A 22,203-nucleotide genomic window follows, 5' to 3' on the forward strand; every position below is an offset into this window, starting at 1 on the left:
TTTAATGTACTTTTATTGCAAATTTCATCAGCCACTTCTTCAAAACAAACACTAATTACATCTATGACGCATCATTCTCAAGATTTTTTCCCTCAGAACTGGTCTTGGTTGGTCCTGGAGTCTCGAAGCTGTGTGAGACACATCAGCACCTCCTCTGTGGTCCTCCTCCCCAGCTGTTTCCCTCCTCTGTTCCGTACACTCACTGTTCCACTCTCACACTCTTTATCTCCCACCACTGAACAAAACACAAAGAGAACACAGTCAAGTATAGAATCATTAATAGCCATGAAGGGGGAGACTGAGTTAACAAAATAGCACTAGTGGCAGGATTTAGTAGATTATACATCCAGTTTCATCCTGGTAGCCATCTTTACCAAATATGTAGTTGTACTGAGCCAGTTGAGCAGAGCGAATCTTCTTATTTAAGGTCGCCCCCTGATCATCATTCATGTCTGTCACGAAGCCAGCCTCATGAAACTGCCGCACCACCTTATGAGAACAGAACATCACTTGGAATTGTGATGTGCTTTTCAAACCAATAATGACAGTGACAGAAAGTTCACCAGAAGGAAATCTTCATCGTGCACTGACCTGCCTAGCATACAGCTCACAGTTGCCTCCCAAAGGAATAACCATGATCTGCGCGGGGGATAACCACAGAGGCCTGGGACGAGGAAGGAGTGAATGATGATGGCTTTAGAGCGCAGCTACAGAAAACAGTCAAAGACAACATATTTGGCCCCCAGGGATCATGATGGTCATCTCACCATTTCCCTCCGAAGTTTTCAGCCAGTATAGCCATCATTCTCTCCAGTGATCCCAGCACGGCTCGGTGGATCATCACTGGCCTCTTCAACTGCCCATCTTGTCTGAGAGGAAGGTTAAAAAATGTCAGTCATTAATTGGTTGGGTTTATCAAAAGATTTATGGTTGTTTTTACGCATTTCCAGAAAATGTGGCCTTTGTTGTCTACTCCTCCTCAATGAGTAGTGAATAAAAACACTAGGAGAAGGTGACAGGGGGAAATACGGGACTTGAATGAGGTAAAAGGGCTCTGGAATCAGGCTGCACCAGGAAGTCCCTAAAGACTCTCCAGCTGGTCCAGAACGCTGCTGCCCGTGTGTTGACGAGAACGTGTCTCTCCTGTACTGGCTTCTCTGCATTGGCTCCCTGTCAAATTTAGAATAGAATTCAAAATTCTCCTTCTAACATACAAAATCCTCAACAGCTCCTTCATACCTGAGTTCATAGTCCCCTATTATCCAGCTAGAACCCTTCGCTCCCAGGATGCGGGGTGACTGGTGGTTCCTAGAGTTTCTAAAAGTAGATGGGAGCCAGAGTCTTCAGCTATCAGGCTCCATTTCCCAGTTTCGGTCCAGGATGCAGGCACCCTCTCGACCTTTAAGAGCAGACAAAAAATCTTCCTTTTTGATCAGGCTTATAGTTCGGGCTGCTTAGGCTGGCCCTTAGATATGCTGCTATAGGCTTAGACTGCTGGGGGATCTCCCATGGTGCACTGGGCTTCTCTCTACTCCTCTCTGTCCTCCTATATGTGTCATACATAAATCATACTCATACATATTACTAACTCGTCTTCTTCTCCGGAGCCTTCGGGCTCCCCTCATCCCAGAACTGGGTGCTGCTGGAGGAGGCTACAGACCTGAAGAGGCTCAAGCTGCCACCCGTAGCTCCACCTGCTCACGTCCCCGTCTGTCCATCAGTCTCTTCCCTTTCTCTCTCTCTTTATCTCTGTCCCTCTCTTTCCTTCTGCATATCTGTCTTCCTCCATTATCTGTCTTTGTCTCTGCCTGCTCTCTGTCCCCTCAACCGGTCAAAGCAGAAGGCCGTCCCCATTGAGCCTGGATCTGCTCCACGTTCCTGCCTGTTAAAAGGAAGGTTTTCGTCGCCGCTGTTGCAGGAAGTGCTTGCTGATGGAGAATTGTTGGGTGTAAATTCATTGAAGGAGTGTGGTACTCGACCTGCTCTACCTGTAAAGTGTCATGAGATCAATTTTGTTGTGATTTGGCGCTATACAAATAAAACTGACTTGGCTTGGAAGCAGAATAATGATTTGTGTTCGCCTCAACTGACAATCAACAGATTTTTCATAATTGAATGTGGCTGATGAGAGCAAAGTTATGCTTTCAAATTGCAAGTGTCCAAGTTTAAAGTTAGTTTTCTACGATTTACTGCAGTACGCCATCATGATTGACTCACCCGACATACTGGAGATTAAATCTGATTGGCAGCTGAAAATCCAATTGGATTGTTGCACACTGGTGTTGTCTGCCGATGGCATCTCTTATCTGGATGTCAATCTGAGATGAAGAAAAACAAAAAGGAGCGTTTTAGTACTGAACCTCACTTCTTTATCCCTGTAAACACATGTGAGTTCAGAGCTCTGAACCCAGGGAGATGCTGCTGGAGACAAAATGCATTTTTGTGGAAAGAAATGGCCATAAAGTAGTTGCCAGGAGAAACTGATCTTGATAATTGTGGTAAAACACACCCTAGCTATATGGATACGTGGAATGTTTGTTTGTTTTATTGAGTGTGTTCATGTGTGTCTAACCCCACCCTGACTTGACCTACCTCAACTCCCTTTGCTTCCACTTGAGCTTGAACAAGTAACTTCTGGAGCTGACTTCCTCTTGACGCAAGCTAAATGACTTCTTGCACAAGCAGCACAGAAATGAAATCATATTCATGTTGAAAAAAAAAATTGATGCGTCTTTCTATTTTTGATTGAAAATTTATACTTTTTTTTCCCAAACTGCGGTCTTGTTCAGCGAGTTTGGTAAAACATTGCGCTCAAAATGATCCCCTCATCAAGGGCATCTGTTCCACTGTACATTGTAATGTACAGAAAACAGATCGTAAAAGATCAAGTTACAAGTGATGGATGTGAAAATGCAACCATATCATAAAGAATAATGTAGCACTTGGAGGATTAGATTTCATGAATAGAGCTGAATGAGAGCATTCATCAGTCTTTTATCTGTCATATGATCCATGACGCAATTGCAGCCAGTATACACTTAGCTTAGCATATAGCCAGGAAACAGATGATATCACTCGGTGCAGACTTCAGGAAGTCAAAAACACAGAGTTTGGTTTTTATTGGAATTGGTGTCAATTTCAGTGAAACATTTCCTTCTTAGTTCCTGGTTTACTGTATCCATCACAGTCTCACTCCCCTTCTGTGTGTGTGTGTGTGTGTGTGTGTGTGTGTGTGTGTGTGTGTCTGTCTGTGTATGCGTGCCTGTGAGATTTCGGTGCTCAGCCTCACACTTGGTGGAAAACTTTCAGCACAGTGTTTCTTTTTAGTCAGTCAAGGCGTACATGCTATGCCTCGTTCTACATCACAGTCTTCGAAACATCTACCCTCGCTTTTTTAAAGTGGGATAAACACTGATCTCATACTGAGTATCCAACTGACATTGCTCCATCGTAATGACAGATAACATTAATCCTTGAACTCTTCTATTAATGTAGCTTTTAGCATGACGGGAAGCGCCAAAAGTGCTCTCGAAGAGCGGGAGATGAGTGTTTTAGTGAAAACAACAATAAACAATATCTGCACTTGTGTGTGGAAATCCTTCACAGTTTGCTACACTGCCCGCTGACCTTTGGTCCGTAGAAGGCGCCGTCTCCCGGGTTTAACTCCCACCGCTCACCAAACTGCTGCAAACCCATCTCCAACTGCTGCTCACACACACACACACACACACACACACACACACACACACACACACACACAGTAACGTAAGTAAGTGCAGTAGATATTTTAAGTACATTAATGCACAAAAGGAAATACAAGTTGGCCTTTTTGTCCTCTGTGTGTGTGTGTGTGTGTGTGTGTGTGTGTGTGTGTGTGTGTGTGTGTGTGTGTGTAAAGCAGTCGTGGGAGTTTGGGCCTATGAAGTTCAATTACACTCAATTGAATCAGTTTAAATTGCCCATGTGTCTATTTAGGAGATGTCCATGAGGGTTTAGTGATATACATCTACCCAGCAGCTCTCTGCTCTCTGTGTGGTTGACATCACACCATGTCCTCTTTGGTGCTATGTATTATGTGGTCCTTTATGTCAATATTCAGAATAGCAAAATATAATAGAGTGTGTGAAAGTGTGTGCACCTGTTCAGCTGTGTCCCACTGTTCAGGCTCCCCGAGACACGGTGTGGGACGTGTAGACAGGAGGCAGTGGAAGGAAAACCCAAACACTTGATAAACGCTTCTGACAAACTCCAAACAAGCCACAATTTCTTCTTCTAGCTGCAACCAAAGAATGAAACAAGTTGACCACACAGACGTCAGAATAATGTAAATACTGGGCTGTACATGGATGGGAGACTTCAGACACTTTTACACAGAGATTTAGTGATAGCACAGTAAAATGACCCCCCCCCCCCCACCCCCATGACACTTTAACTGTCCGCAACCAGCCATGCCTGCGTTTACCATTTCATAGAGCATTCAGACTTTCTGTGGGGCGACGTGTAAACTAAACAAGGTCTGTGTTTATGAGCGAGCTGTTCCGGCTTTCCCTCGTACACTGATGTAGATACAGTGGCATATTCTACTTCCATTCCAGCTTTACTACAAATGGCGAAAGGCAACCATGGCACAATATCACTGAGGCTTACGGCACATGAACTGAGAGGGACTTCCAATTTCCAAATGAGAAAAAACAATTTTAAAAAAATCCAATGTATTTACTGTGAAGCTCATTTGTTCCAGAGATTAAATTAGTATTTCAGAAGCTAACTTGGCAATGATTATCATGTGACAATGATCTTTATGATTCTACAGGATGCCAACAGAGGGGCTGGACAATCAGTAGCATGGGAACCTTCCAGAGATCCCACATAGAGGATCAGGATTACACAGACTCAGAGATGTCCATATGGAGGTGTCATGTTTGAACAGGACAAAGACCTTCATTCATCCACGCTGCGGCCTCCTGGAATGTCTAAGGAATTATTTGAACTGCCCATCTAATCACTGTAATGTGGTCCCACATGTGTCTCGTTTACAGTTCTTTGCAATTACAGCACCTTCAGAAGTGAGTCTGTCTTGGTTTGGAAATGCTTGCTGCAAATTTAAAATGTGTACCTGCTCAGGTATGCAGAAGATGTGAGCATCGTCTTGGCAGAACCTACGAACACGGGTAAGACCTCCCAGAGCTCCGGAGACTTCATTTCGATGTAGCGCTCCAAAGTCGGCCCATCTCAGAGGAAGCTCCCTCCACGAGCGTACACGCTGCTCATACATCAGGCTAAACACAGGACACGAGAGTCAGGCGCTGTCAGGCCTCTCAGAGCAATAGAGGACAGAGTGTGTGAGTGAGTGTGTGTTCACCAGTGTGCAGGGCAGTTCATGGGTTTGAGTGCGTAGGTCTGAGAGTCCTCTGTTGTCACAGTGAACATGTTCTTGCTGTAGTGTTCCCAGTGGCCTGATCGCTCCCATAATGCAGTGCTGTAGAGAGTAGGTGTCACGACCTCAGTGAAGCCTCGCCTTCGGTATTCACTCTACAAGGAAGGATGTGTGCCACAATGAGCGTCGGACGGGGTCAGACTGTCACAACACTCAAGTGAAGGACAATAATTGAAGACTAACAAGAACAATATCCTGACGGCTGAATAGAATATGTGTATCCCCAGGACACAAGCAACACAAGTGTGTGTGAGGAACACACACGTTCACGCAAGTAATCCTTCATTATTAACAGCGCAAAGGAAACATTCTACAGCATCACTGAACATTACAGACAGAACGAAGGTTATAATTGGTGTTTGCACAATTAATTATATCATGTGAGGTATTTCAGATATAGTTGCATAAAATTGCTCAACATGTTTTCATGTTTGAGTTCACTTACAGTGCAATGCAACACTGGAGATTTAAGGTCAGAGGGCGCGTATTGCAACTCAGTAGAATTCATACATTCAGGCATTTTATGAAAACCAGTCTCTTCTTGGCTATAACAACAGAAACGTGTGCCTGAAGAGTAAAGACTACTGGGTTTAAGTAATTGCACAGGGATTCTATTATAACTCTCAATCACTGAACTGCAGCTCATCCTTGATCAGACCGGTGTTGAACCCCAGTTGGGAGCAGGTTGTGTGCGTTGACTCATTCACACTAATTCTAAAAGAGATTTGTTGATACTTAGGGATTTCCCCGCCAGATGTTAAAAAAATAAGATGTTTAAATGCATTTGTGGATCATGAAATTTAAACTACTTCCAATGATTGTCACAGAGGCTAAACACTGGTTACTGAGGTTACCAGACTCAGTGGCCCACATTGTCCCATGAGGCAGAGGCCAGAGGGTGCATTAGCCATCACTAGCTGAATAGAACCATATCTATGGCTGAGCTGCAGCATTGCATCGAGCGTCACACAGAGGGTGATGAGTCTGACATGGTAGATGCATGCCTATGTCCCCGGCTCTGCTACAATTTTTGTAGCTTTTTAAAAATCTCTATTGTGAGGCCAGTAACGTTGTATAAATACAGCTGATGACGGCAGCCTTTGATCGTTCACCTTAATGAAGTCGGTAAGGGTGTTGTAGATGTGGGCTCCCTTAGGGAGGAAGAAGCAGCTGCCTGGACTGACATCATTGAAGAAAAACAGCTCCTGGTCCTGGACAAAAACCCAGATACATGACATGTAGAACCAGCAAGCAGCTTATGCACCACTATATTTTTGTTCGGTGATCTCAGTCTGTTCAACTTGTCTAATTTTATACATATTGATATTACCGTCCCAATGCGTCTGTGGTCCCTCCTACGAGCCTCCTCCTGCTGCCTCTCCCATTCCTCCTTGTCTCCCTGGCTTGGAAACGCCACACCAATGAGACGCATCAAACCTGCAGCCTCTTTCTGATTGTCCAGGGTCACGGACGACAGCTAGGATGTGAGGGATCAGACAAAGACTGAGTGTTGCGTGACTGAAGTGAGGAGGGAGAGAGGAAATAATGACGGAATAGATAGGTGGCAAAAGTGAAAGGAAGAGTGCGGGTCAGCCAAAAGAGAAAGGGTGAACCAATGAGAGTGACAGCATGTCTGATGGATGTGTGTTTGTAAGAACCTACAACAGGAAACTGGCCTCTGACAAACACAACATCCTGCTGCTGATATTTCCAGCCTGGCTGCCATGGAATCCCAGTCTGCCTCGTGACAGCCCAATATGGATAACTCCTCCCTCCCTCTGGATCAATAATGACCAGGAAAATTCCATGTACCCAGCATGTATCCCAAATGATGGATTGGGCAAATACAAATATTTGTGGCCATTCGACAAGGTTAACACAGTAACTTTGAATACTTGAACAATGAACAATTTTTAAATATTACTGTTAAAAGCAATTGAACTAAACAAAGCAAACAAGACTACAATAGATTAAACAGTGCTCTGCTTACAAAGGAAAGACCATCAATCCACAAGCTGAAACTCAAAAAAATTGCTATTGGACAGATCCAAGAATTAAATGTTGCTTTGAGACCATGAAAATTCATAGAATGGACAACAGGAAATGCACATAAAACCACGAAGAGGACAGGACAATTACACACATACACACACCTGCAGCATCTTGAAGACCATGAGGAAGCCAGTGTGTGGGAGGAGGGGGCCGTTACTGACGGCGATGCTGTCTCCACACCTGAGTCACAATGACAGGATCAAACAAGTCAAGTATTCTATTGAGAGATTACAAGACACAAGCAGGTACATCAGGTGTGTGTGTTTGCACGTGCCTGTACACTGTGAGGGTGGGGCCGTTCATCTGCTCTTGGACCAGCTGCAGCCTTAGCGTATTGTTCTATAACAACAACATGCACAAAACAGACAAAATTCATGAAATACCACAGATAAGAATGTATTTTTTACAGCCTTCCTGACTTATCACCAGGGTATACAACAGTGTTTGTGAAAGGAAAAAAAACACACACACACACACACACACAAATGCTGCGGAGGTATTCTATAATGAAAGATTTACTTTGGCAGCAGTCGATGGACGATGAACTTTAAGGTATGAATTGTTTTCGTCAGCTCATCTTTATCATCAGCACGAAACCCAAAACAGACCCAAACATGGGCAGAAGCATTGTCTTTTTCCTAGTGCTCCTGTCACATTATCTTTATACAATATCACCACAGCTTGCAGCTGCCAACATTCTCCTCTCAGCTGCCCGTTCCAACAGTAAAGACTGACCTCTGGTGGTGAGAGCTTTGAACAACAGCACATTGCCTCAATACTGTATTAGTTCAATTAAAAAAAAAAAAGGAGAATTTTTGATGGTACTGAATGTCATAATTTCAGGATTTCCTAAATGTGGTAGTATATGCTACCGACTTGATAAAAGCCGAGCCAACAACGGATCAATAGTGAAAATAGGGGAAGCAGACAGTCGTCAGTACTCCTAAGCATGAGCCACTCTCATGTTCCTCCAGATATAATCAAGTCAACATGACAGCAGGTCAAATAAGATAACTGATTTTTATCATCGTTATATTGCTAATATTTACATCACGGTATCACTTTGTCTTTTGTGTATCATCATACATTATTGTTCTGTTAACTGATTGTCTTGAAGTGTTTGGTGATCTATTCTGTTTGGGCAGTCAATACACAAGAGATGATTGACAAGTAAACACACAAAACCCTTGTGATTATATAACAGATTTGAATCAACCAATTAAATCTGTACAGTAATTTCACAAGGCAGGTATATAATTATAAATACCATTAATAGTGACTGCAGTTGGTAAAGGTGACCTGGTTTTACACTTGGAATTGTATGTGCTGGCACTTAGGTTATGATAATTAAAAAAAAAACAAAACTGAGCAATTACTATGTGAATAAACCAATTTTTGTCTGCTGTGAAAAAAAAATCTTTTTGTCAACTGTGGACTGTTTCAAGGGGCATTTCTAACCTGGAAGAGTTCTCGGAGCTCTTCGACATTCAGTTCCAGTCTATGTAGAGGAAGTTTGAGGGCTGTAACCTCTTTGCATCGCTCCTCCACGTCACTCAGAGACAAGGCACTGTGGATGAGGACAGATTCTTGTCAAACATTCAATGGCAAAAAAAAGATGTGACGAAGGAAGAATTGTAGTGATGCAGAGTGGTGTGGTGTTGAGACCAAACCATCATTTCAAGTGCAAAAAGTGCAGGAATACTTCCTTTATCTGCTATTTTGAGTATTTCAAACAGGAGTATTTCCTCCATGGTACCTGTCTGCAGGAAACTGGGGGTAAAGGCCAGAGTTTAGCAACCCCAAGTTCCTTCATTGTTGCAAACACACATGAATATCTCACCTGTTGTCCAGTACATGGTCACAGTAAAGCCCAAGCTCTGAGACTCCCTCTCTGCACACCTTGGCACCAAATGAACCCTCCAGCACCCCACCCAGCACACATGCTCCTGTTTGCCATGCTGCCTGAGAGAAAGAGGTCAGCAAAGAATTGGTCATGTGTAGAGATCCAGTGGCTGTTGTGATAAGATGTCTCTCAGATGGGGGGTGGGGGGTGTCTGGACACATCCAAGGGGATAGTTATTCAAATTCTCCAATTGCTGAGAAAATAAGCTCAGCATGGCCCATAAAATTCACCATAGTTATGGGAAAATTATGGGGAGACTAAACATTACATCATCTTTAATAATCTAATGAAGGTCAAGCACAAAGGGTTATTATCACCGATTCATCTGTTGATTATTCTCTTGATTATTTGATTAGTCCCATAAAATGTCAAGAAATGGTGAAAAATGTCAATCACTGTTTCCAAAATATGACAACATTCAAAGTCCGGAACACTTCAGATATTCTCACTAACAAAAATGGACAAAATTTGGACATTTTGTTGGTAAAAGTGTTTAACCACGTAACAATATGGTTTTGTAAAATCAAATATTCAACTAAACATAGCAGCTCTAAAAATGACTCATGCTGAAAATGTAAATTTCAAATAAGCGGAGGGCACACAAAGGAGTGTTAATACCTGTTTTCCCTCGAGGGTGTCAAAACCGAGAAGCTGTAGTTCACAGTCTGCCTCTAGGGGCCGCCCAAGCTCCCACAGCTCACCATTCACCTTACTGACCAGGGCTCCTTTCACCCTGCAACACCACATAACACTTTCATATTCCTTAAGTCAGAACAAAGGAAATTAAAGATAACATTCCTCTAAGTCCTGCATATTTACCGGACACTTTGCGCAACAGAGAGAGGCGTAGTAACACCAGCTGATCCTTTTACATTCTGGCCATCAACCAGTTGGATTCTGAGGGGCTTTTCTGAGGCTTCAGCTCTCTTATTGCCTTTTTTCTCCCTGAGAGATTCAAAGATTTGCAGTTGCTCCGATAAAGCAGGGGACACCTTCAGGAAAGATGCAGGTAACCGCCAAAAGGTGTGGAGAGATGAGGAGGGGACAGAAGTGGAATATGAATGGGACAAAGAAAAAAAAAGAAAAAGGGAGGGGGGGTAATTAGTACAAGAGCATTTAAAAGGCATGTTTTTCAGAAAATCAGAAAAGTGCTTGCACTGGACAGTTGTGATGCAGACTGTGATACTGTACATAGACAACCCAATCCTCCCAATAATTTCTTGTTATAATAGTTTTATGAGTAAATGCATGCGACTATAAAGAGATTCAATCTATAACATCACACTTATCCATAATTACTGATATTTAGCTTTTTTTTTCCAAAACTTTATTGAGGTGTTGAAGCAATGGTGCAGTATTTTGGAGGTTGATGTTTGTGGTGATGTCACAATAAACTGCTCTATTGTATGGTGCAACATAAGGCTGGGCTATATCATCTTGGATTTTGATCCAGTTATATCACGCCATGGTATAAATATAGTCTTTTCCTTGATTTAGGGGCTGCATTGCAAGTGATGTCAATTTCTAATCTTACCAGAGTTCTCTCAGTTCAAAAAGTCTGCCTTTTAGCTCCTTAGCTGTTACATTCATATTGCCTATGATTACTCATCAAAATCTACGAAGGTACTAATAAACATCCTGACAACATTATTGCAATATCTAGGTATTTGGTCAAAAATGTAACATTCAGCTCTTGTACACACTTTATATGTTGTCTTCCATACTTATAAAAAATAAATATATGCCTGTAGTTATAACACAACTCAACCCAATCACCAACACACACACACACTCTGAAATGTCTAGATTCAAATCAACATCTCTCTCAAATAGATTTCTCAAAAACTTAGTATTTCAATCTTCATAAGGGTTAGACTTCATGAAAGTCTGTGATTCAAGGTAAATATAATATCCACTCAAATTCTAGCACTCCATTTCAATGAAGCGGTCAAGCGTTCAGGTTGTTGTATTTTCCAACTTGTCTTATATAGGAGTACCTCTCAAAAATAAAACGTTCCAACTGAATATAACTGGTATTACATAAATCTCTCCACGAGTCGAACACCGCCAGCTAACACCTACAGCCATGCTATCAGTAATAGCAGGTCAATCAAGAATACGACTATGATGCAGAAGGAAATAATAGGAGGGGAGTCAACCTCGCACAAGTCATTATACAGAAAGTTACCCATTCCACAGGCGTCAAATTCATTAAATGATTTATATTCAAAAGGTATAAAAAGCTGTCTAAAATTTTAAAGTGGTTAATGAAGGTTTCACTGGTCATTTGATTATCGGAGCACACGTCCTCATTTCCATCAATCCCACAGGGAGACATGACCAGCTGCTGCAAGTCAGGCTGTCAACACATCCTAACCCGGTTGCTAACGTTAGCATGGCAAGCTAGCACATTTACACTTTCGCACCTTGCTGTACCTCCTGAGCTCGCGGAGAGTCGCGTGAGCTGTCGGCCGACAGACTACGAGCCGCAACAACTGCGCCACCGCCATTTTCAAACACTCCTGCTTCTACACACTCGCTTATTTAGCCTAACAGTCCACATTCCGCTGGCCTTCTCTCACTGCGGCCATAACACCGGAAACAAGGGAAAGGCGACGGCGGTGACGTCGTATCACACTGAGACGCCGCTGAGACTGCGTGCACGTTCCCAAGCAGGCGCGCGTTCACAGCGAGGCTTCAAACACGTTTTTTTGGTTGTTTTTATTAAAAAGACAGATGATTAACTGTCTCAACCCCCAACTTGACCCATGCAGAGTCACGGCAGGCATGTCAGAATTCAACCTCTACGCAAACGTTGAGGTAAAACGCATGCTTTGGAGAGTTAGTGACATGTTCACACACAACTAGGACCAATCCATCATTATTAAATAACGGTATCCTCATGCGATGCGCCTCCACCTTGCTGCATCCAAGTTCCATAATAGAAACCCGCCCACCTCGCTTCGTTAGCCACCAACTGTTTTAATATGTACATTCAAAGTCTGCAGGTGCACGTTCGACGCATTCACGTCTCCTAGAAGGTTGCAAACAGACGCAGTGGTCCCTGCAGGGCGAGACCTTGGTAGTTTAATAGTTAGAATTCTTTCTGAAGGGGGCCTGATGATGCTTCGGTTTGAACTATTTTCAAATAAATCCATCCAAACAGTGGTTGTCAATACTGGTTGCTTGCATCTTAAAACAAAAACAAAAAACAAAAACACACCAAAAAACAAAAAAACTGAAGTAACCCGGAAAGGCCACGTGGGGGAGCTAAACACTTCTGAGTGCTTTCACACTAATAAGAAAATCACTCCAGCTTATCAACATCAGGACCACTTGGCATTGAGTGCACCCTTCATGGACTGTAAAAACATGAGGCTACTCCTAGTGTCTGCTCAAATGTGAAGATTCAAATAGTGGAGAGAAGTCTGGTATAAGAACATGATGCTTTTCTTCACGCAAAATGCATTTGTCAGACAGTAGCTGAACAAGTGCGATCCAGGAGTCGTCAAGTATATGTAAATCTTTAGCACAATCAGCTACATCTCTAAACCGAGCCATTAACCATTTTCTGTGGAATAATGTGCAACAGTGTCTCATAGAGGTGGTGCTGCAACATAAATGAGGCAAGTTTTTAAACATTCTTAGATTTCTTTTCTACAAGTTTGATATTCCCAGAGAACTTGTAACTGAATGTGGGTGCTGGGCTAGTGCAGGATTATCGAACAGGTGCCCTTTTACAAAACCCCCATGAAATGTTTGAAACAAAAAGAGGTAAAGCTGAAATGACAAGTGCTCAAATTATATTGCAGGAATGTAAATGTACAACTGAGTGTGCCTTCTATTTTGTTATTTAACCAAAGGGGGGAGGGGTGGGGGATCTGAGGTTACAGGAGTTTGAGAGATGATTAAATGGCCTCGCTTGCTACAGATCGACTGCTTACAGCCAATGATGTCATCACAAACAAAATGATAAATATACTAATGTATGTCAAAAATTAGACTGTTCCACAAAAGCTTCCACTCTTTTCTCTCTCTCTATTCATATATAAAAGGGGAAAAAAGGGGAAATTAAAAACATATATCCACCCCATAAAACATGTATATATGCACTGTGACAAATGCTGGCTGCAGAATGTGTGCATGCTCATCATACTAGAAAGGATCGGACACTCAAAAGACCAGTGATATAGCATCATTGATGAGGCAATTATCAAATACACACAAGATCATCTGCTTTGGGACATTTTCAGTCATGATCAAACTCAAAGTCGCATAAAGCAGTAGTAGGTGAAGAGAAAGGAGAGCGCTTGTTTTACAGGAACAACTCGAACATGGTTGGTGTTATGCAAGTTTGCACTTGAACAGTTTTCTCTGTGAGACAGCCGAGCCAAGGTGACATACAGTTTACAGAAGGTGTCAACAGACTTGTATAACATTCAATAAAACATCAGATTATGTGCTAGTGTTGTGCGAAAGATGCCATTTGTTGCTACATTTTTACAATGTAAGAATCTAATTTTATGGAGGAACATATGCAGGCGCTAATGAGAACACATTCCATGATCAGTTTAACACAGGAGACATGAGGCTTTGAGCAGGAACACTCAACATGCACCTCCCGCTACGTGGGTACACTTATTTGTGTAAGACAGGGAGGCATTGCGTTGACAAATCCTGCAGAAGAGGGAGGAATGTTACCATTGTGCTGATCCTGTTTACCACCACTCGTGCTGAGAGGTGCAGGAGTGGACGACACCATGTGAGCAAAAAAAGCAAAGGGGCTCCGGGGCAAAAGCATGAAATTAGCAAAGAAACTTTAAGGAAGAAAGGGGCCAAAACAACTGGAATATGTAAATTTAGAATGTTATAAAGGAATCCAATTTGCACAACACTTTTTTCGGGGGGCTCTGCAAATGGTAAACATGCTAATTCTCGCAACGAGAAGAAACAAAGGCATTCAAGTTAATGAAAATGATGGCAGCTGTGTGAGAAAATTGTCTATACACTACAAGGCGCAATTCAAGTGATAAATAGTGACCAAATAAAGTACCTCCCCCCCCAGTTGAATTGAAACTCTGGATTTTATTCAAGTCAGTACATGTTGAAGCCTAGCAAGAGTGTGTGGTTCAAAATGAAATGCCTCCCCCTGCTCGCCATCCACTACCGAGTATCTACATAACTCAGTCTAACTTGAAGCGCACATCAATGTTTAAAATAAAAACACAATTATATTCACTCTCCTCTTCTGTCTGGTGGTTTTTTTTTTAAAAACGACAGAAACGTAGATATCGTAGAGAAATTCTTCTGGAGAGAAAGCTTATCCAAGGCCTCTATCACAGTTTAAAAAAAAAAAAAAAAAAAGAGAGAGAGAAGAGAAAAAAAAAGCAGGGTGCACGAGTGACCATCATTGTACCCATTTACAGAAACAAGAGTTTGAAGAGAAAAAGCTGTATGAACTCAGTCAGTCTTTATATTTACAAGCTTAGAAACATACAGTGGGAGGGACAGAGGGGAGAGAAAGATCTTGTAAGAGAAGCTTATTATTTACAACAGGTACTCTGGAAATGAGAACAAGTGTTAACCTTAGCAGCAACACAATTCTCATCACTTCAAATGAGAGATAGCTTGTTTTTTTTTTTGTGTTTTTTTTTTTTTAGGACACACAGCACACACCCAAACATTCATGGAAGAAACAACAACAACAAAAAAAAGATTACTCTAGAACCAGTCTACTTTTCATCACTTCAAACAATATCATGTTTTCCATACCTTCTCTTGCTCTCCTTTAGGAAATCTAGTGAGAATACTGCAAAGACTTTAAACAGGAAGTGAGGTGTCTAGTTTATAATATGAGCTTTCTTCCTGTGGTCATGCCACTCCTAATGAAATTTTGAGATTGTGTGTGTGTGGAGGGATGGAAAAAAAATAAGTGAAGCTTGGTTACATGACAACGCGCTAAGTAACTGACGAGTGTATCTTACTGCACTGCACAGTGTAGGATGACAGGCTGGCTACCTAGCAGAAGCGTGAAGATTTAATTAACTATTTATACACAAAAGAAGGTAGTTTTAATTCAAGCTAGTCAACAGAGTAAAAGATATCTAGGCTCATACCAGCAGGGCAAACACACACACACACAGCGCTGGGTTTAGGCTAGATGTGTGGCTTGCACTTCTCATTCAGCATGCCATAGACGACCACTTCAATAGCGTGGGGGTAGGAAGGGTCTCTTCTGCCCATGGAAAGGACCACCTGTGAATGGAGGACCAGGACGCTTGCCGCCACGAAACCTCCCTACGTGGAACTCTTGGTTTAAGTGCCGAGGGGCTCGGCCTCGCAGAAGTGGTCTCTGTGAGATGGGGAGAGAGAGGATGGGGGGTCGAGGAGTAGGCAGGTTCAAGAGTGGAACGGGGTTAGATGGTTGGTTGCGGGACTGAGCTGGAGGACTAGCGGGGGGTTTTTGCAGAGAAGAGGCTGTTGACTGATTGAGTGAACGGGCAGGAACAGTGTCGACTGCGGGAGAGGTGGGTGTGGAGGGTGAGGTTGAGGAGGAGGTGGGAGGAGGGGATGGGAGAGGTAGATTCAGAGGCTCCTTGACTCTACCCAGTAGGGGTGGAGGAACCCCAGGGGTGCCTGGGCGGTGAATGGGTGGTGCGTGGTGGGGGACAAAATGCTCTTTTACTGTACCAGGACGGGGCAGTTTAGGAGGTTCGCCTAATAACGATGACATGAGTGGAAGAGGGGCCACTTTGTTTCCTCTGGACCCTACTCCCCCTCGCTCTGCACCATCAGGTCTGATGGGGGGAGGAAGCGAGAGGGAACGGTCAACAGGGACCAATACTCCCCCAACCATGACTGCAGAGGGCATGGCAGGGAGTGTAGGTGGAGGGGATGGACGCTGCGATATAGGGGGCGGAGGGGGTCGAGGGATGGCTGGAAGAGCACTAAAGAAAGGGGATGTAGGAGGAGGATGCTGGTGAAGGTGTGGTGGGGGAGGAGTCTGGATGCTGTCTGTGCGGTAAGGGATTTGAAATTGAGCTTGAGGAGGAGGGTGAAGATGTGTGAGGAGATGCGTGAGAGGAGGTGGCATGGAGGCAGTCATGTCCTCACTGCTTCCCTGGCTAATATTAAGAGGAGGGGGGACGCCGAGGGATGAAGGAGGCTGAACTTCCATGTATTCCTCCTCTTCATACCACATCGATCCCCCTGGCCGACCACCAACCGTTCCCCCCCGTCGAGAGCCTCGGCCAATCACACGGATGCTCTCTACTGTCTTGATGCGCTCTCCAGCAACTGGCTGGTTTGAATAGCCAAGGGTCTGAATTGGTGCCCCTTCAGTGCAGGGAGAAACTAGGGTCTCAATACGATGGTACTGGCCATTTTTCCCATTCCCACCTGGAGACTGACGCCCTCTCCCCTTGTCCTCTCTTTTTCCACTCAGACATCCATCATCTGAACCGGTGCTAGCCTTTCGAGAGCCAACAGAGAGTCTCATTTCTCCCAACACCCTGGTGCTTCCCATCATCTTTCCCTGGATATGCTGTCCGTCTTTCTTACCCTTCATGATCTCACTACTGGGAGAGGAGGCAACAGTGGCCTGCTTCCGCAGATGAATTGCTTCATCGTCCTTTAATTTTGTGCCGCTCCTTTTTACAGCTATGTACCGCGATGAAGAGGAGGAGCCTCGAAAATCTCCATCACTATGACTTCCTGAAGGGGTGATCACAGCATCCCAAGGCTCACTTCGGTACGCTGTGGGTGAGAGGTTATTACCGCCAGATGACCCCAGAGATTCTGGCACACTCCCAGGCGTGTCCATGATCTCATCCTGGGTGGGGGTGCCAGCAGCCTCATCTCTGACTGGTGTCCCATCTACACCATCTGGACTTACATCACCAAGAGCCAGACTAAAACCTGGATTACCTTGCAAGAAACTGTTGATTTTGGATTCTAGGCTGGGAGGAGAGGCAGCAGGAGCTGAGGAACGAGGAGGGGGAGGTGGAGGAGGCGGAGGAGATAACTGTCTCTCTTTCTCCCAGCTTCTGGTTCTCCCTGGTGTTTCTCGTTTGAGGCTGTTCACCAGCATGGGTTTTGTTTTAGGGGTGGTCTGAGTTTTGACTGCTGACGTTTCTGGGGAGGTTTTGGTGGGAGGAGCAGAGGTGGTGTTTGTCACACTTTGTAGGAGGGAGGACAAACCTGCAGTGAGACAGAGACAGACAGGGGCATAGAAGAAGAGATAACATACGATATAAGGTGATAACACATGAATTATTTACACTCTTACAAAAACAAACAAAATGTATTTCTTACCTGGTGTGTTTGTTTTAGACAAGGCATTTAGTATGCCTTCAGGTGTGATGTCAACACGGGACAGGATGCTGGCCAGGGCGGGGCTTGGGGGGGTCGCTTTGGAGGGAACTGTCTGGCCAGAGGGGGTAGTAGGTGTCCCTGGAGATGGCCGAGGTGAAGGGGTAGCTGTGGAGATGCAGGTAAGAACAAGAGATTGTATCTACATGAGGAATCATACAAATACTGAATGATTCAAATGTAACAAAGTCAAAAGCTAATTAAAAATCATGATTAATTAAATTAAAATTCAGAATTTATTTTAACTCAACACTCCAACTTTGAGTATTTCAACCAGGAAGAGGGGAATGAGAATTTAGGTGCAATTCGGGCTTTAGGGGTTAATTACAGGTTTTCATCATCATTATGTCATCTTTTCCTAAATTTAAAACTAACCTGTATTCTTCATAGCAGCTGTGAGGGAACTGAGAATGGAGCTTATCTTTCCCAAGTCCACCTTTGCCAGATTGACACCCAGGGGAGTGGTTGGAGAAGTTGGAGCAGAAGTAGAGGTGGGGGTCACTGGGGCGGCTGTGGTAGCAGTTGTATTCGTCTTGGAGACTTTTGTAGGTGTGGTTGGAACCTTTGATGCTGCATCCAACTTTGTCTTGGTAACAGCAGGGGACATGTCGTCTTTCTTGTTCTCTGTTCATTGAAACAATTAAAAGACAAATACATTTACAAATATGAATCATGACACTGAATACACGCCGGACAACAGTATGCCATACGCAAATGATTTCAGCTGCTAACCGACTGCTATGGAAGCCCCCTCCTCTTCATCAGACACATCCATGTCTTCCATTTCTCTGTTTTCACTAGGTATTTCTCCGTCATCCATGGCCTTGCCATCAAGCTCTGGATCCACCTGGGCTCTGTTAGTCCCAAGTGCCAGGAAGGGGGAGTCAGAGCCTGTGGGGGAAGGGGCATCTTCAGACGGCGAAGGGATGGGTGAGTCCTCGGGTCCAGGTAGAGTTGATTTGAGGGAATCCAGTTTCCTTTTAAGACTGGCCACACGGTTGGCAAAGGCATTATAGGCCTGAGCAGAGAGAACCCCACCCCAAAAAACAGCTGTAAATGGTTGGTTGACATTAGTTGCAAATTAAACAAATAATTATGGTAATATTCCTTGTCTAAATGTCTGAATCCCTTAATTTACTGAAGAATAATCCTTTAAAAATTGAATAAAAATACATTTCTAAATAAAATAACTGCTTAACCATTCAAAAAATAAACAGTGATGATTACAGTCTTTCAAGAATGACTGGGCACTCACATTGGCCACGATCTTGACCTCCTTGTACTGCATCTCGTAGAAGATGTCTGCGTTTCCCAAAGCCTCCAGCAGAGGAGGTCCTGTTTTCAACTCTTTCTCCAGGAAGCTGACAAACTCTTGCAGCTTCAGACTGCCATCTTCAAAATCTTTAGCAAACTTGTTCCCTCCTGCCTTGTCTGATTAAGAGACAGACAGAGGAGGATGAATACAAAGAACTGCACAAGCTCAGTTAAGTTCAATGCGAGACAGAATCAATAACTAAATTCACTGTCAATTAAATGGCAACAAAGACACAGCACCACATATTTCAAATGATCAGAATACACTAAAATAAATCCAGTCAAAGTTTTGACTCCTGTTTGTCCTGCCTGTGTTTCTTTCTTTTTTACAACAGCAACAGGGAAGACTGAGGGGACAGATCACTCTTCCTGCTGACATCTTTACCCACCTTGAATTTTAATCACAAAATCTCATCAGCTCATCCTTGAGTCCAGTGGACCGTTTGTGCTCCCAAAAAGAATTCTCTCAAGCCATTACAGATACCACAAAGCCAACAACATGCTCACAGCCGTTACCGTGACCTTGAAATGAGTATTTGATTATCAAAATAGCTGCTAAGTAAATTCACTTGTTGACCGTTAACTACTGCAGACCTTAAGATCACACTTTGAGTTTTGAGGACTTTGAGGCTTAAACCATAATCAGATATATAAATATGCATGACAACATTGACCTTTGAGCCGCTTGAGGGCCTCCGTGCTGCAGACATCCACCCTGAGAGCAGCCAGCTGCTTCTCTCTGAACTCCTCTTCTGCAACTGTTCGTTTATACGTTGACAACTGCTCAATGAGGGAGTTGGGCTGGAAAACAAGTGTGTGAATGAGAAAAGTTAAGACTCATTTTACCAGAAGGTATGTGAGGCAAAACAATGTATGATTGCACTTTTGATTATCATATAGGGGCACTCTTAAAGATTGTTGAAATCTCCTTAAGGAGCAAGATGGGACAACAAAGTCTGAGAAAAGTGAGACCTGAACCAGCGACCCTCCTGTTACTTAACGGCAACTGTACCTCCTGAGCTGTGCTGCCAACATAAAAAGCCCTGTCCTTTCTTCTGATACACTCCCTGTTTATGTAGTCACAGAGCTGAATATTCAGAGGGTGTTAAAATATGTCGTTTTTGTCAATTCTGGCACTGAAATGAAAAAACACTAGTAGAGGAATAGTTGATAAGACTTACTGTGAACTCAGCTACGATCTTTGACTTGAGGGCAGCTTTGGTGTTGGCAGCTGGAGCTAGAAAGGGAAAAAGCAGCATTAATCATGCACGAACAAACACCTGCATCGACGACTACGTTCGTTCAGGCTGTACTGGCATGATTACATTGAGGGTGGATTGAGAAAATCAAAAACCCAAACTGACCAACTGCAGGTGGTGTCTCCTTTTCTTTTTCTCTTTCCTTCTCTTTTTCCTTCTGCTTCTCTCGCTCCTTCTCTTTCTTGTTCAGGTTGGTTTTAAGCTGGACAATGAGTTCCTCAGGATACACACTTCGCTCCTCCCAAATAGAAAAAATCCTTTCCACTGACTTACGGACTTTTCCATCCCTGCAAAACAAGGCTTGCAGATCTCAATACGAGCAGAAATGGTTGACATTACGATTTTTATTTGGTTTATTTCTTTACAAGTAACAGCAACGCAGATGTAAAAAATAATGCATGAATAACTGCTGCAGTTGTACGTGAACTCACTTAATAAGTTGAGCAGCATTCGGGAGGACGTCGGCGAAGGCTGTACGAAAGACAATGGCATTCTTTCTTTTGCAGTTTTGTATGACGTCATTGGCAAGGTAGAAAAGATTCAAGCGGTGATTGTTGTCAGCTGGAAAGAAGCAGAGAAAAATGTCAAATGAAGAGAATACGTCAAAGGAATACAAGGAATGAAGAGTCCAGATCCAAAAAAACTTGGACTGTTGTGCATCGTAACATTTAAGAGGGCAGGCCTAGAGGATATCTGGCAGAACGCGTCACAGCAGATATGGACCCTTATAAGACGACACACTGGCAACACTTTCTGAAAGTCATCTAAAAATGAAAAAAAAAAAAGCTGAATTCTATGGATGGATGAAACTAGGGTGCTCAATCACTTACTTTCAGAAGATGTTGAAATCATTTTTTTATTGTATCATAATTTAATGTGAAGTAACTGAAACAGTTGACTAAATACATTCCATCTGTTGCATGGTTAACTAACTTTAGCATCATATTGGCAGGAATACAATACCCTTAAATAGATTACCAAGGTTATTAATTTTAGACTTTGACATTTCCTTCAATCATGTGACTCAATGCCTTATTTCCATTTCCATTTTGCAAGATTTCAGTTGACCCCTTATGTTTAATTTAGTCTCCATGATTTTGGCTTTACTTCTCCATTCACTAACAAGTTTTGTCCCAAATCAGAAATATCAGAGCTCAAAAATCAGCAGGACTGTAAATGTGTGAACTGTTCAAGCTGTGGGGTAAATAGATCGCCAAAACATTGCAGATACGTCGCATGTCAAATATCTGGATCAAGTGCCTATAACAAGCTTCAGGCACAAGTATGTACATATGTTTGAATTATTTGTATGATCTGCTAAACATTGCGACAGCCCAACAAGCTGAGTATCTGCAAAGCAGGAGTTCAACTCTGCCTGGATCAATTACCTTTTCCCCCCAGTCAGCTTTACATATGTCTTAGACAGCACCACCATGCTAGCTTCTCCAGCAGCTAGTAACCAACAGGACTCCAGTCTAGTGCATTAAAATGTTTGGATACGCCACTTCAAACTGACATTTCTTACAGGACATCCATATGTTTTCAACTCAACTGCATTTCTGATGATATATTGCAGATTACTATACTCTATAGCTACACTCTAAATGTCTGACTTAAAAAGAAATAATGCATTGAGGATTAAGCTACTCTGAAGAATACAATAATCAAGAAGAGCTCACAATCACCAGCTAGAATGTTCAAGATTAACACATCAATTATCATACTTTCACATTGCTGCAGCAATAACAAGATTAGGACTTAAATACAATACCTTGACATCTCTACTGAAACGATACAACATCACAATGCTAAAACATGGGGTGAAGTTATGGAATAACTGTAATAACTGATGCTAATCAGTGTGCAGG

General features: G+C 43.1%; 2 protein-coding genes across 3 annotated transcripts in view; both read right to left on the bottom strand.

Moving 5' to 3' along the window:
* Positions 1 to 15,656, bottom strand: tars2 (threonyl-tRNA synthetase 2, mitochondrial). Of its 2 annotated transcripts, none has more exons than XM_086218378.1 (18): positions 15,509 to 15,656; positions 10,212 to 10,384; positions 10,011 to 10,125; positions 9,330 to 9,451; positions 8,948 to 9,056; positions 7,764 to 7,828; positions 7,591 to 7,669; positions 6,768 to 6,914; positions 6,550 to 6,648; positions 5,363 to 5,532; positions 5,117 to 5,279; positions 4,139 to 4,276; positions 3,628 to 3,705; positions 2,218 to 2,318; positions 768 to 869; positions 592 to 664; positions 375 to 489; positions 1 to 235 (listed from the first exon to the last, which is right to left on the bottom strand). In XM_086218378.1, the coding sequence occupies exons 1-18, from the start codon at positions 15,572 to 15,574 to the stop codon at positions 93 to 95; spliced, it is 2,058 nt and encodes a 685-aa protein (XP_086074504.1). In that variant the 5' UTR covers positions 15,575 to 15,656; the 3' UTR covers positions 1 to 92. The 2 variants fall into 2 exon arrangements, with proteins under 2 accessions (XP_086074504.1, XP_086074503.1); XM_086218377.1 differs by lacking the exon at positions 15,509 to 15,656 and adding an exon at positions 11,819 to 12,045.
* The window catches only part of rprd2b (regulation of nuclear pre-mRNA domain containing 2b), a 13,182-nt gene continuing 6,576 nt past the window's right edge, over positions 15,598 to 22,203 (bottom strand). The window contains exons 2-10 of the mRNA XM_086218375.1: positions 20,767 to 20,896; positions 20,441 to 20,622; positions 20,258 to 20,313; positions 19,751 to 19,877; positions 19,018 to 19,193; positions 18,495 to 18,780; positions 18,138 to 18,386; positions 17,706 to 17,870; positions 15,598 to 17,591 (exon numbers count right to left, since the gene is read on the bottom strand). Coding sequence (XP_086074501.1) covers positions 15,598 to 17,591; positions 17,706 to 17,870; positions 18,138 to 18,386; positions 18,495 to 18,780; positions 19,018 to 19,193; positions 19,751 to 19,877; positions 20,258 to 20,313; positions 20,441 to 20,622; positions 20,767 to 20,896 — 3,365 coding nt within the window. The remainder of the gene's footprint in view (positions 17,592 to 17,705; positions 17,871 to 18,137; positions 18,387 to 18,494; positions 18,781 to 19,017; positions 19,194 to 19,750; positions 19,878 to 20,257; positions 20,314 to 20,440; positions 20,623 to 20,766; positions 20,897 to 22,203) is intronic.

This window comes from Aulostomus chinensis, chromosome 11 (assembly GCF_037954235.1).
Source record: "Aulostomus chinensis isolate RoL2024-O1b breed Wild chromosome 11, RoL_Achi_v1.0, whole genome shotgun sequence".
NCBI lineage: Eukaryota > Metazoa > Chordata > Actinopteri > Syngnathiformes > Aulostomidae > Aulostomus > Aulostomus chinensis.